Raw genomic sequence first — 14,190 nt, forward strand, 5'->3', positions numbered from 1 at the left:
CCCTAACAGCTGTTAAGATGTTATTAAATGATCTTTTTCAAGGTATTTGTGTGTGGTGTGAGATTTAGATTCACTCTGAATCCCTCTCCAGATTCTCCGAAAGGCAGAGAAAGTTAGTCAAAATACCAATAGATGTAGATAAATATTTTCTATAAAAATACTATTTATCCATTCAAGCAGAATATTTATGCTTCAGTTCCAGGTCATGCATGAAGTACTGTGGTGGTATATTTAAAATAGTAGGATTTACAAGAAAGCTAATTCAGTTAGCCATTTTGCTAATTCAGTTATAGATACAATTTAAAATTACTCTTTTGGGATGCTGGAACTGGTATCAAGGCACATTCTGTTATGAGGGGGGCTATCTATGAGTGGATCAGGGATCAAAGGGTGAGTATTTTTTGTCTTCAAGAGCTGCTTAAAGGCAGAAACATGGAACATTTTTTCCAGGTCAAATACCAGTAGCATACATTGTTTTAAAGCTCCTGCAGGGGTAGAGCCAGGATACAACAGTCACACTCTTTTTTGCGCTTGGGGAGGAAGACCACAGTCCAAAGGAATCTATACGCACTTCTTTAAACGAGGCTCTTTCTAGGCTAATTGAATTCGCTTAAGTAAAAGGAAGGTCTGTGTCTTAAGTTTTGATGTACACACTGCAAGACATGTCGTCTTTTGAGTCCACAGCACAGGCCACTGGCATTGGTGCACTAGGGTGCTTCTGAGGCTAGGAAGTGGGGTGCCTGAGGCATCTCTTGTTGGCAGGCTATGGTATCTTCAGGCTGGATGACTGACTGAGATCTGGACACCTTCAGAATACCCTAACACGTTAGATAAAAGGTAGTTATCTTCTATTTCCATGTCCAGTCACCATTCACGAGAAGACAAGGGCATACAAGCTCCTATAGCAGCGCCACCGGCAACCATGAGGTAGAGATCACTACCGAAGAAGGCCCTGTGGAGGCACCACGCAAGGGCGCAAATCCCGAGCTGCCCTGAGGTTGCAGATGGAGAAGGGCCTGCCTTCAAGGACAAGCGGATGGCTCACGGGGGCGAACCGGTCCTTCACAGCCAGCCCTCCCCAAACGCATCTGATCAAACCGCGGCTCTTTCAGCCACGGCGGGAAGTTCAGGCGGGCAACATGACGAAAACCAGCTGGTGCGGCGGGGCCGGGACGAGGCGGCTGCCAGGCGCTACCGGCGGAGCGGGCCCGAGCCGCCCCTCGCCCGCCAACGGCCGCCAACGGCCGCCGCCTCGCGCCGGGGGAGGGGCCGCCACCGCCCCCCGGTAGCGCGCGCACCAGCCAGTACACCCCACCCCCACCGCCGGACTCGAGCGTTTCCGGGTTCAGCCCCGAGACGGCCGACGCGGCGCCGCTGCGCATGCGCCCTGGGGATCCCACCTCACCACCCCGGGGAGCCACGCGGAGCCGCCGGGCGCATGCGCACAGCACCTCCCCCCCCCCCCCCGCCTCATGGCTGAAGCCGCTCCCCCCTCCCCCCCGGGCCTGGGTTGTTCGGCGGCGGACGCCTCCTTCCTCGAGGACGATGCCGCTGCCCGTCTCCTCCCCAGCACCCCCGAGACCGCCTGCCCGTCCCGCAGGCAGGCCAGCCGCACGCACACCCGGGCGGGCGCCCCCGGGGCTCCCGCAGCTCCTCGGCGGCGGGCTGAGGGCCGCCCCGCTCGCCCCTGCGAGGTCAGCAGCTCCGGTGACCTCCCCTGTCACGTGCGTGGGGTCACGCTACCGCCCTGCGGCGGGCGGGCTGCCCGCGCCGCGCCTGACGAGAAGAGCGCCGCAGGCCGGCTCTCCTTACTCCCCGGCGGGCGTGTTTCCTCCGCTAGTTTCCTTCCCCGTGTGGAAAGCGGCCTGACAAAGGAACGGCTAGCTAATACGGAGCAGCCTTGGCGCGCCGTGGCCCTGTCTGCACAGGCACCTGGGTGGGCGGCTCAGCCGGGTCTCTCGCCGGCGGGGTCCTGGCGTGACCTCTGCGGGGTGAGGTGTGCGCCGGTAGGAGCCGGCGCGCGGTTGGTGCCTGGCGGGGCGCTTGGCCGCCGCGCGGAGGCGGCCCGGCCGGGCGGCGGCAGCGGCGGCGGATTTATGTGCTGCGAGCAGGGCCAGGCCGGGCGGCTGGAGCGGCGGCGGCGGGCGGGGGCGGCTCGAGCACCATGGTGAGCGCTGGGGCCGCGGGCGGCGCGGGGGTCCCGGCGAGGTGGTGGCGGGGCGGGGCCCGGGCCCGCCGCGGGGAGGGGGCGAGGGCGCCGCCGGGCCGCGGGGGCCTGCTCGCCGCTCTGCCCCCGTGTGACTTGGGTTGAGGTGTTCCCCCCCCCCCGCCCCTGGCCTGTGCTTTGGGGGCGGTGGGTGCAGAGGGGAAGCACAAGAACAGGTAGTGTTACGGTTACCAGGGCTGCTAGGGCTCTTTGGGAAAGTACAGTGCCATTTTCAAGCTCACTTAGACTTTACACTGATGTCTCATGTCTCAGTGGTTATTTTTCTCTTTGCTTGTTTTCCTACTGAAAAGTAGGCAAAGTTACAGCGTTTTATGTGCTGTATCAGATTTAAGGATTTTTTTCTAAATATATATATATATATGTGAATATATGTATAGTCACATGTCCTTTAGCCAAGAACAGAGCATTTAAGAATTTGAATTAGCTGTTATCTTGAATGTATGTTTAAAAAAAAAAAACTATCAAACACTTCTGCCACTACTAGTTCACTTTCAGAGCTCTAGGATACATCAGTGTTATAATATATGTTGTAGCTGCATGTAAGTGCATTGGTTTTATGGGAATTGCAGCTTCAGATGACTCTTTCTGGTAAGTGTCCTAGCACAGGCACAAACTGTTGCACTTGCATAACTGACTGTGGATGAGTCTTCCTGTAAAATAGACAGAAAAAAACAGAGGAATAAACTTGACTGGTGTAATTGCTCTTAATGACACAGGTGTGTTGGATAGCTGTAGTTTAAGTAGCAGAAGCTTGAGCATGTTATGAACTCACCTTTATTATAACGATATGTTGAATCCTTATGTAGGTGTTAATTACAACTTGCAACATCTGGGTTGATTGGAGCCACTTTTAATATACTTAATCTACAGATATGAGATGTATAGGGCACTATTTGTAATAGAGATACATGTATGTTGGTATAAAAGCAATTTTCTGTGTGCCATGAGTGCATGTATTTCCTTTCCACAAGGATATAGATACCAATATGTTGTTTTAGCTGTCATGGCACTAGGGGTGTTCAAATGATGCAAGGGTTATTTAGGGGCCATACCTCAGAGTTTGGCTTTGGGTAAAGCCAGATTTTTAATCTCAAGCAGTTATAATATTTAATGGCCTAATTCTACTTGTGTATCAGTTACTTATGTATGTTTTGGTACCTGCAAGGAACTATGTAGTTTTTCAGTTTTTTTTTTCTTCCTTACAGCTTTTCCTCTTTTGTTTTTTTTTTTTTCTTTAAGGGTTAAATTACTGAATCAAAAGATCTTGAAACACTCGTACCACTTGCAGAATTCACGGGTGCTATCATCTAGCACTTCATTTGAAACTGTTTTTGCAGGCAAATATAGCTTGTTTGCCCAGTGCAGATCTTTCTTTTAAATAAAAAAAAAAAAAAAAAGGAGTGTTTGTTTCTGTTGCCTGGTGGGCTTGAAAAATCAGAATCTGTTTTCTTTACTAGTTGCTGAAAGAATGGGCAAGTAATCCTTGCACATGATTCTATGACATAAGGAAAGAGAAAAGGTTCTTTTTGATGTTCTGCTCTTGTGCTGCTTGGAGACTATTCTCCCATTCGAAAGCAAAAGTAGAGTGAAATGTTTATCAGTTTCTACTGGATTAGAAGGTTTATAAATTAAGTCATCAACACAATTTGCCAGCTGCACTCTTCCAAGTTGTGGCTGCTGGGCTTGTATATATGTATGCCCATTAGGCTAACAACTCTGAATTCTGCACAAACATGCTAATACTACTTAAGGCCATGATGTTCAGACTGTTCAACAGAAGTATTAAATACTATACTCTTACCATTACCAGGATCATTAGAAATACAAGTAAAACTTTTTATTTAAAAAATAAATGTTCTGGAGAGTGATAGCTTCTGTAGTTCTTGCTTATGTGTTAATTGGGGAAATATGGGTAAACTGGATTTTTAAAATCTTGTAATAGTAATAATAATATAATATAACCTTGTTTTTTTTCCTTTTTAGTAGATCAGATACTCTGGACTAGTTCTACTTGTAATTTAATAAAACATTGAATATGTATTAGCATTCCACATAATAGACATTTTCTATTGGTTGCTTCAGTGGTAATGATAGTTCCATGATTTTAAAAATGCCTTTGTTCCGGTCATGAAATTTCTACAGCAATAACTTGATTTGCTTAATAGTCACTAGGAGAGAGTTCTAAAATCTTTCTGCCTAGAGAACTTCAGTGGAAAAGAAACAAGACTGCTTCTGTTGAAATACAGTTGGCTGACTGTAATGTAATTTTGTTTAAAAACAAAATGCCTCATCTCAAAGGGAGTTGTACTGCTATTGACTACTTCCATCTAGCCGTTTGTGACCCTCCCCTCCCTCTTTGAACATGTGGAAAGATGCTTGACTGGTCAAGAGGGAGGTGACCTTCAGGTGGAAAAGAAAGACGCATGAAGGTGAGGAGGGTAGTGGTACACCTGAATTCCTTGTGTGTTCTTGATGCCACTTTATGCATCGTTTGTTCTTCTCTGCTGTGTTTTAAACAGCGGCAGGAGTAGGAAGAAGCAAATTTAGGAAGACTTAGTCATGAAAAATGGGGGAGGGAAAGAAAACAAATTTTGAAGAGGTCACTTGATGCAGATGTCTTTCCCAAAACTAACTTTGTGAATACTTAATGTTTACAAACCATGAGATCGTGACTGCCTTAGAGCCTTCAAATATCAGACTGTCAATTGTATGAGATATCATTCTAACTGCAGATATTTTGTGAAATTAGTCTTTTTTCACAGGAAGCATTCATTTTAAGACTTTGTGTAGTCTCTTTTCTTTGGCCATCCTACGTGGTATTTTATGTTATGTAGTAAACCGTTTTGAATTACATCTGCATTTCAGCAAAGCACTGTCTTGTTTTTCCAAGATGCAGCTGAAGCATGCACATATACATGCAGAGGAAAGACTTTTGCATATGGAAAAGTTAAATCTCATAGCAAGAGCAATAACTTGTTACTGATTAAAGGGCATTTCAAATATGTTGTACGCGTTTAGCTTCTATACTTCACAAATACCATTGCACTTCTGGGATTGTAGAGGAGAAGAGTATTTGTTATATTCTCCAAGAGGTCTTGCTGGTTGTTGCTAATATAAAAGCTTTTTCACTTCTTACTTGAAAATTCGTAACCTTTCAGTGTATTTGAGTGCTACCATTGAAAAAGATTGATGTACCCAAAATTAACATCTGTAGAATACTCCATTGCTCTTGTGTAAAAAAAAAATCTTGTTTTTCAAGCCTTGCTACTTCAAAGAGTAAGTGGTTGACATTGCATTTCTGAAAGTAAAATTCTAAGTTAAGTTCTACTAGGTGGTTTTCTGGCATGCAGCTATATTGCCACTGTCCCATTCTGTGGTAATCCTGGGGCCTACAAGTACTGAGTTCAGATCAAGGCCCTGGTCTTGCAGTGGCAGGCACAGTTATTATTAGAGTGCAGGTAGTTTCAAAGTCCCGTCTAAAACTAGATGTTGATTTATTTGTAAGATCTAGGGGTGTGATAAAGTGAACGTCTGGAGGACAAAAAAAAAAAAAAAAAAAGGAAAAGCCTGACCTATTGTTGCAGAAGTATAGTCTTGGGCAAAGTCAAAATGAGGAAACTGAAGTGGTACCTTAGATAATTGAGACTAATAGTTTTATGCTTTGCTCTGCATGTTCTTTAAATCAACTCATGCTGTAAAGAAAAATGTCCTTCAGGAAGCGGTGCTTTTAAGAACTTGTTTGTTTTTTCGTTATTATGCTAAGGTAGCTGTAGGTGTATTAGTAGTACACTTTACTTGTAGATAAGTGATATTGTAACTTTATCTTAATTACTTATTCTTACTTTTTGTTCTCCTCGTTATCAGCAACAGTGTCTCTGGGTATGTAGTGTAAAATGTATAGACGGTGAAAGCTAAAGTTTAGGTTATGCTGTGTTCAGCCTTCTCCAATTGCTTTTTTTGATTGGTCATGTTTTTTCAAAGTTGTAAGAAAGTCTGACTATCTTACCTTGTAATATGGCTGATAGTACTTGTGTTGGAGACTCTTGCACATTTTTCTCTGTTAGTTTAATTAAAATCTTTCTTATAAAAGGTGTGTAGTTATATTGCACAAGCAAAAATCACAGTACCTTACTTATTAGGAAGGTTTTGGAATTGAGCACAGCACTCAGGACTGTAAGGCTCTGACCGGAGACTTTCCCCTGTAACAGAACTATAGCAAGATTGCAACTTTTCAGACGGTATAGTCCCTGTTTGGATGTACTATTTCAGCCTTATCTTTGATTGATGGGGTTGCTTGCCAGTCTCTGTGTTGCAGAGAAACTGACCTATCTCACTTAGTCGTCTTTTCTTTGGGCTGAGTGCTTCTCAACATTATACAGATTGACAGAAATGTCACACTCTGATCAGCAAGAAGCTGACTTCTCTCTCCTGTGTCATGAATTTGTATTTCAAATTCCAAGCTGTGAAGCTGAAGCATGGTAGGGGCATAGATGTATGTGGAATCAGAGCACTGAATTTCCTTTTATGAAATGAATCCAAATTCTGTCATTTTCCCCAAACTATTTTGCAGCTTCGGACAGTTTATTCAGTCCGTGCAAGTGTTCCTCATCTCTGAGGGGTGAATCGTGCTTCTACTACATTTGAAGCCAAGTCTGTTCATAGTGATTGTGTGAATTTCTGCTGAAAGAAAGGAATGTACAGAAAGAAACGCTGAATAGCTCAAGATGAAATGATCCTAATTGGTTCAGTTACAACTTGCAACCATCACTTGAGGAAATGAGTTTTACGGATGCACTGTTAAACAGTCTGTTCAGCTGAGCTGATGACTTGTACAAAAAAAAAAGTGTCTTGATATGCATCATTTTGCCTCCTGTTGGTTATTTTGAGTTGAAAACACATCTCCTTTTCCTCAAAAATACAAGGCCCTAAGAGTGATTACAGAGAAATGCTGGCACCTGATTAGGCAGTCCTGCTGATAAGAACATTCCTCTGTAGAAATATTGATGTAGCTTTACCTTGAGAGAATGAACTCTGAAGATCAAGGCTTAGTAAACAAGCTAGGTTGAGGGACTAAATCTCTCGCATTGAGTGGAAATTGTTACGCTCATCATGAGATGGTTGGAATAAACATTTGATTTTAAAATGCATGGTTTGTTCTGTAAACAAATTAAGGAGCATATACTGCCTGAACTATGCGGTATTTTAAATACATGCTACATTATTATGTAGGCAGCTTGTTTTAATAACATTTTCTTTCATTTTGAGTACACTTCCCTTTAGCTAGATAATTCTTCTGGGTAGTCAAATACCCATGACTCCAAGAAAACAGGAATCCCTGCTGTAAAGTATTTAAAGTAATACTTCAAGCCTGATCTTGATCCCTGGTGTTGATGATCTGGAAGATAGACAAAGGTGCAAGGTCTTTCTTCTTTGAGGTGTCTCAAAGAACTGCAGGCAGAAATGTAGAGGAGCAGTTGAAATTTCAAGGAGACATGAGTGGCTGGCAAACAGAGGCTTGAATACTGAAAAAACTTCATGATACCTCAAAAAACCCCAAACATCTTATTTCAGGTTATAAGGGAGTAACAAATACTTCTAAATGATATTTGATGTTTTGTTATGAGGTGTTTGAGAGCATATTTGCTTTACATCATTTGTAAATATTTAAGATAATTTATGCTATCCTAATCTCTCTCAATCATGTTTCATTAATGATGATACTGGGCGTTGCCTACGACATTTGATTAGTCTACAATTTTCCCTAAAAACAGTACTGACAATGCAACCTCTAATTTATTTAAATGTAAAAATTGTTGAAGAGAGGAAAGAGAACTCTCCTTACTGTTATGTTTAAGACTAAAGGGCATGGGGAGTGGATGGGTCCTGCAAGTGAACAACTGGTATGAATAGCAGATATTTGGCTTTTATGACCATGGAACCCTCTTTGAGGATTGAGGACTCCTAGGAAGAGATGGAATCCACCTGACCAAGTGAGGCAAAATTATCTTTGCCAACAGGCTGCTGAGGAAAGCTTTAAACTAGGAGTGAAGGAAGAAGGAGACGAAGACCTACAATCAAGTGAAAAAGTGATGGACTGGGTTGATAAGCAAAGGGTACAAGGTGATGTGGACAAGAGAGACCTGGAAAACAGCAAAACAGGGCAGAAGGGGACCCACTCAACTGTATGCACACAAATAAGGAAGTGCTAAGATGCCAGTGTTAGAGGGAGAAGCTCTTAACACCTTCTTTGGGAAATTAGCATAACTGAATTCCTCTATGGAGTGCCTGTACGCTAATGCCCACAGCATGGGGGGAAAAAACTGGGGCAGTCAGAAGTCTGTGATGAGTTGCGGGGCTATGATCTCATTGGGATCACACAGATGTGGTCAGGTAGCTCAGAACTGGAGTGCTGCAATGGCTGGATATAGGGCCTTTAGGAAGGACAGGCCAGGTCCGTGAGGAGGGTTGCTCTTTATGTGAGAGAGCAGCAGGATTGCATGAGCTCTGCGTAGGGATGCGTGAGGGAGCCAGCTGAGAGCTCATCATGTGACTCATTGCTCTACTCAGCACTAATGGGGCCGTACCTGGAGTGCTGGGACCAGTTCTGGGCTCCGCAGTACGAGAGAGACATGGAGCTCCTGAAGCGAGTGCAGTGAAGGACCACAAAGGTGATTAAGGGACTGGAGCCTCTCTCGTATGAGGAAAGAAGGAGAGAGCTGGGCCTATTCAGCCTGGAGAAGAGAAGGCTTAGTGGAGGGGGTGGGGGGGGTCTTATCAGTGTGTATAAATACCTGATGAAGGGGGAGTAAAGGAGATGGAGCCAAGCTCCTCTCAGTGGTGCCCAGTGACAGGACAAGAGGCAACGGGCACAAACTGAAACACAGGAAATCCCAGCAGAACATAAGAAAAGAGCTCTTTGCTGTGAGGGTGGCCGAGCGCTGGAAGTGGTTGCTTGGAGAGGTTGTGGAGTCTCGATCCTTGGGGATATCGAGCCCCTGAGTGGACTGTGTTGTGAGCAGCCTGCTCTGGCTGACTGTGCTTGAGGGGGGTTGGACCAGACGATCCTCCAGAGGCACCTTCCAACCTCAGCTGTTCCGGGGTTCTATGAAGATTGCTCTTTCCTTTTCAGATTATTTGTACATCGAGAGAAACTTCCGATTAAAAAATAAGACCTTCCAAACATGTGCTTGAAGTTCCTCCAAGAGGGCAGATTTGCTAGGTGGGAAAAGATATGTCAGAAGCGTGACAGTATTGCATGCTGTGCTGGTAGTAAGGTATTATTGAGTGGTTGATCTTTTTCTTGTGGGGAGTGAGATGTAAAAAGTTAGGAAAATGTTTCTCAAATATACAACCTGATTTATGTTTTACTTGCCATTGGTTATTTGTGTACTGCTCACATATGTGGAAATATGTTTTACCTTCAATCTTCTGTAGCCCTTTATATTAATACAAACCTAGAACAGTATAATTCTGAACTTCTACAACTACAGAGGGAAATGTTTTGTCTTCGAGGTGTTAGGTTACTAGCCAAAGATTGATGTTAAGGAATGAATATACATATAAACATTCATGTGCCACAACTTAAATGCAGTGTTTTGTGTGCTACTTGAAAATATTTATGTTCCTTTTCACAAGAAGGTAATCTGAAAAACAGATCAATTTAAAAAAAAAAAAAAAGGTAGTTCATTTGGTGGATCCTTGGTGCCTTTTCTCTTGTGTATTCTGGTGAATTTCACCATTCAGTATTTTTTTTCTTCATTCCTCGTGATGATTTAAGTATGAAAGTATGTAAATAGAGGAAGTATAAGGTACAAGGTTCATACTGGGTTTTAAACATGGTGTTAATATGAATTGATAGCATTTCATATGCAGGATAGAAGTAATGTGATGCAACGTTTCACTCATTGCTTGTTGGCTTTAGATATTTAGAGAAGTTGCCTTATTTAAAAAAAAAAAAAAAAAAAAAAAAGCCTACTACTATAGTATGCATGTTTTCCCAACTTTTTAGATGAGGGAAAAGCAAAGTGGTGTGTGAAGAAAACTTGCTGTCAGTTAAACTTCTGCGGTACTGCAGTATTCTTTTTGTAAATGTCTCAATTAAAGCTTGTTGAACGACTAAGGATGAGAATACTTCAGACCTCTCTGAAGTTCTAGGTCTTGACCGGTCAAGAATCGGACGTTAGAATTAAGCTGTGCTAGTTCCTCTGCCCCCTCTTCTCCCTTCACTGGATTCAGTAAGGAGCAAATGCTGTATACTAATAGAAAGCGGTAATTTTGAGACACAGATGTTATAAATTGTTAATTCTAGTAGGTCTGTGCAGTGTCAGCTGTTAGTCCATGTCAGAATTGAAGAGACCACAAAAAGCAAGATTGCAATCAGTGATGTAATTCTAAGGCGTAATGTCTTGTGAAATGTCACATCAACATGTGGCTTTAACATCTGTTTAAACAGAGAAACTCTTGTATTTGTGAGCTGTCAGATAGTACATATGTTACTGGCCTTGTGATCTGGCAGTGCCTTTTTTTGGATGTGTAGGTGACCGTAACAAGTTCTAGGGAATTTCTCGAAAACCGATGCAGTATTTTTAATTCAATTTCAAGACAAATAAATGTTATCCCTCCTATAGGAGGGTTGTTAAAATTAAGAAAAGGAAAAAGTATTTCAGCACTTTTTTTTTTAAATACATATTGACTTGTTAACTTATTCCTCTACAGGGTGTGATAGGTGTACAGTTGGTGGTTACCATGGTAATGGCTAGTGTCATACAGAAGATCATACCTCACTATTCTCTTGCTCGTTGGCTTCTCTGTAGTGGCAGGTAAGATAAGAAACAGTTACGCTGTGTATGAATCTGGTAACGGGTTTATGTATTAAGAGTACAAACAGTAAAACGAACCAATTCAGTTGATATTTTCTTGAAAAATAATTGATCTGCTATTCTTGATCTTGAACATTATCAAGATTACAGTATTGTGACAGCTGACTTACAGGCTCAAAGTATAAAACAATGGTGATATAAAAGAACAGACTTGAGTTTGTTGCTATAAATCATGTCAGTCAGAAAGTTAGCTGCTGTCCAGCTCTTAACTTTCTAAAGGCACAAGATACTCATTTTGATACTGAAAAGCTAAACTGAATATAAGACACCGCAAGAATGGAGGGATTTTCTCTGTGCTACCTCAGTATTCTTAGTAGTCCACCGGTTATAGCCTTGCCTATAAGAAGTGCTAAGGTATTTACTAAAAAATTTTTTTTAATACTTCATAGGGCAAGATTAGTATAAATTTCGATATACTACTTTTTCATAACAATAGATTAAACAGACACGATGAGTTGCAAGGCGATCGCTCCTTATGAGTGTATCAATAAAAACTAAAAAGAGCAGCTATTTTGCATATAAATCAGTATCTTAAATATTAAAAAGTTGCAGACACTATTTTTTTTCTTCCAGGAAGAAAAGCACTGTGTATTTTTTGGAGGCAGTGTGCTGTCTTTTATAATTGCTAAAATTTTGAGAATACCAAATCTACACTCCCTGATTTCTGAAAGAGTATCTTTGAATAAGTGTGGGCTCCTTAGGAATCTTAATCAGTGTTAAATAATTTTCCACACTACTTTTTTTTTTTTCCTTCAGAATTGGAAGTTACCAACTCTTCTCTTTTTAATTTTCCCTGTTTACATGTTGTCTCATCTCCCAAAGAGTTGCTAATCAAAAATGGTTCTAATTTGGTTGTTTAGATGTGTATTAAGTATTACTGGGTAGGTATTGTTTAAGGCATGCCTTTTGCCAGTGATAGGGAAAAATTTGCTGTTCAAATGCTTCTTTTCATCATCCTTTTGCTTTTCTATCTTTGCACACCTGTAGTTGATAAATACGTAAGGTATGATTTTTGTGCTTGTGCTTACATAATTCTGCTCCCACTGAAATCAATGGGAATCTTACTGCCTTTCATGTTAGTCGCCTTGACAATCTCACTGTTGCTTTTCACTGTTCTCTTTACCTGATAATTAGTTGAGTGCATTGTAACTTCAGTCATTGTGAATAACCCTCTGAATACAAGAACTATGTAAAGATTCAGAAATAATCCTGTGTTCCAAAAATAAAAACAAGTCATAAAGGTCACTGAAACAAGAATCTGAATTTTAATGGCAGAAAGAAAAGCACTTCTTTTCTTAGTTTAGCTGACAAACAGTCTTTTATGTTAACCCATTTTCCATGCACGCACACGCACTCTTGAGCAGTTCTGCTTCACTAGGAAGAGTTATCTCCTCTTCCTTCTTTACTTTGTCAGCCAGCATAGTTCGGTTAGTCTTTGGTTACCAAAACTGGTTTAAGTTACTTGGCTTAAGGGTTTTGTCTTTTTTGTTGTTTATTTTTCTGTTTTATTTTGTTTTCTTTTGTAAAGTTGGTAGGCTTACCTAGAAAAGCCTATCTAAAATATCTATGTGGGGTAGAAAGAAAAGGGGAGGAGGGATAAACACGTTACCACTTAAAACAGAAAAGCCAGTTGATTTCAAACTTACTATTATGTGTACTTTCAAAACCCATTAAAAGGAAAGACAGACTTTCAAAATTTAAAAGAATTGTCAGAATAGATAGATGTAAGATAGTTTTTCAACAGTCGATGATCTGTTCATTCTGCAAATGAATAATTATTTACTTACATTTGAAAACAAATATAAACTTTCAATCTGTGCTGTTTTCAGAGCTTGAATAGAATTTGAATGTTACTCTTTATTGAACTCAATTGGTGGCTCAGGTATTTGTGTATGTCTTTGCATTTAAACGAATAATCAGTCTTCACCAACATGTTGCTTTAAGTTGCTCAGCTACTTCTGTCCTCCTGTTTTCAGTTCGCTTTGGGAAGAGAGGAGAAAACTGATATTTTGCTGTGCATTCATTAATGACCTTCATTCAAATTAACTAGGGCATATCTGTGCTGCTGTTCCTATTCAGACTAACTCAAATATGTCAAAGCCACAGGGCAATCAGTTCTGGCACCTCAGCTTTAAACAAACTTAAACTGCAGCAGATATGAACTACAAAGTTTTAACTCTGCCTTTATTAAAACATTTGTTCAAATCTTTGTTTTGAGATTGTAAACACACAGTGTATATGGTTTATTAATTATAAAAATAATTTGAGACTTATGTACTGTTAGCTTTCACTATGAATCACTTGCAATATGATCCTATTGAGAAATTAAGACCTCATTATGGTTTAAGCATCCTTGATTTGTCCTAGTACTTTACACAGAACAAGAATTTAATCTATGCTGCTGTATTAGGTACTATATGTCTTTCTGTGCAGGCAAGATGTGAAAAATTACTCCCCAAAATCCTTGCTTATGCAAAGTTTGTAGCTTTTCCCTTTTTCAGTGTTTCAACTGGTAGTGAATTTCTTCAGGGTAAATTTGTTGTGCAGTGCTTTGAATCTCTGTAGTGTATTAGCTTGTGCTAAACATTTTTTCTCATGAGCAAATCCCAGCAGCAATTGATTATGAAGTTTTTGTCAGCAGGTACCGCTGTACAACGTTACCAGCTTGAACTTTTATTTATCCATTAGATTTGTTGTTTACGTTATTTTAAGATGATGTCTATGAGCTCTAAGCAAGTGCTTGTTTAACACTTAGTTATACCAGCAATCGAACTTCTGAAATTGGGAGCTTTTCCTGAAATGTGTATTGTATTTTTGCCATGCTGTTGTTACTTGTTCCCACCTCCCAGCTAAGTTTAGTCTAGCGTCAGAGCTGATGTTAGGACAGAGAGGCTGTGTCTCCTGTTCAAAATCTGCCGGGCAAGCATATGTCCAGCGCTACATACGTTTATTGAAATTCTACCTGTTCTTCCTCCCTTGTGTCTTTTGTAGTACATATGTGCAGACACAGTGTCCATGCCATCCCAAGGAAGATAGGAAAATGAATAATATTGCTTATTATGGCTGTCTGGACTTAAACATGTT

At 41.4% G+C, this 14,190-nt stretch overlaps 1 protein-coding gene across 4 annotated transcripts in view; it reads left to right on the forward strand.

The window, feature by feature from the left end:
• The first annotated feature begins 1,507 nt into the window (after positions 1-1,507).
• The window catches only part of LOC104150077 (transmembrane protein 161B), a 39,976-nt gene continuing 27,293 nt past the window's right edge, over positions 1,508-14,190 (forward strand). The window contains exons 1-2 of one of the 4 annotated variants that reach the window (XM_068925306.1): positions 1,508-1,694; positions 10,943-11,046. In XM_068925306.1, coding sequence (XP_068781407.1) covers positions 10,973-11,046 — 74 coding nt within the window. In that variant the 5' untranslated portion in view covers positions 1,508-1,694; positions 10,943-10,972. Of the gene's footprint in view, positions 1,695-2,122; positions 2,168-4,499; positions 4,657-10,942; positions 11,047-14,190 lie in introns of those variants that run through there. The other 3 variants (XM_068925308.1, XM_068925307.1, XM_068925305.1) reach the window with 3 other exon arrangements.

The sequence above is a fragment of the Struthio camelus genome, chromosome W (genome assembly GCF_040807025.1).
Source record: "Struthio camelus isolate bStrCam1 chromosome W, bStrCam1.hap1, whole genome shotgun sequence".
Classification (NCBI taxonomy): Eukaryota; Metazoa; Chordata; class Aves; order Struthioniformes; family Struthionidae; genus Struthio; species Struthio camelus.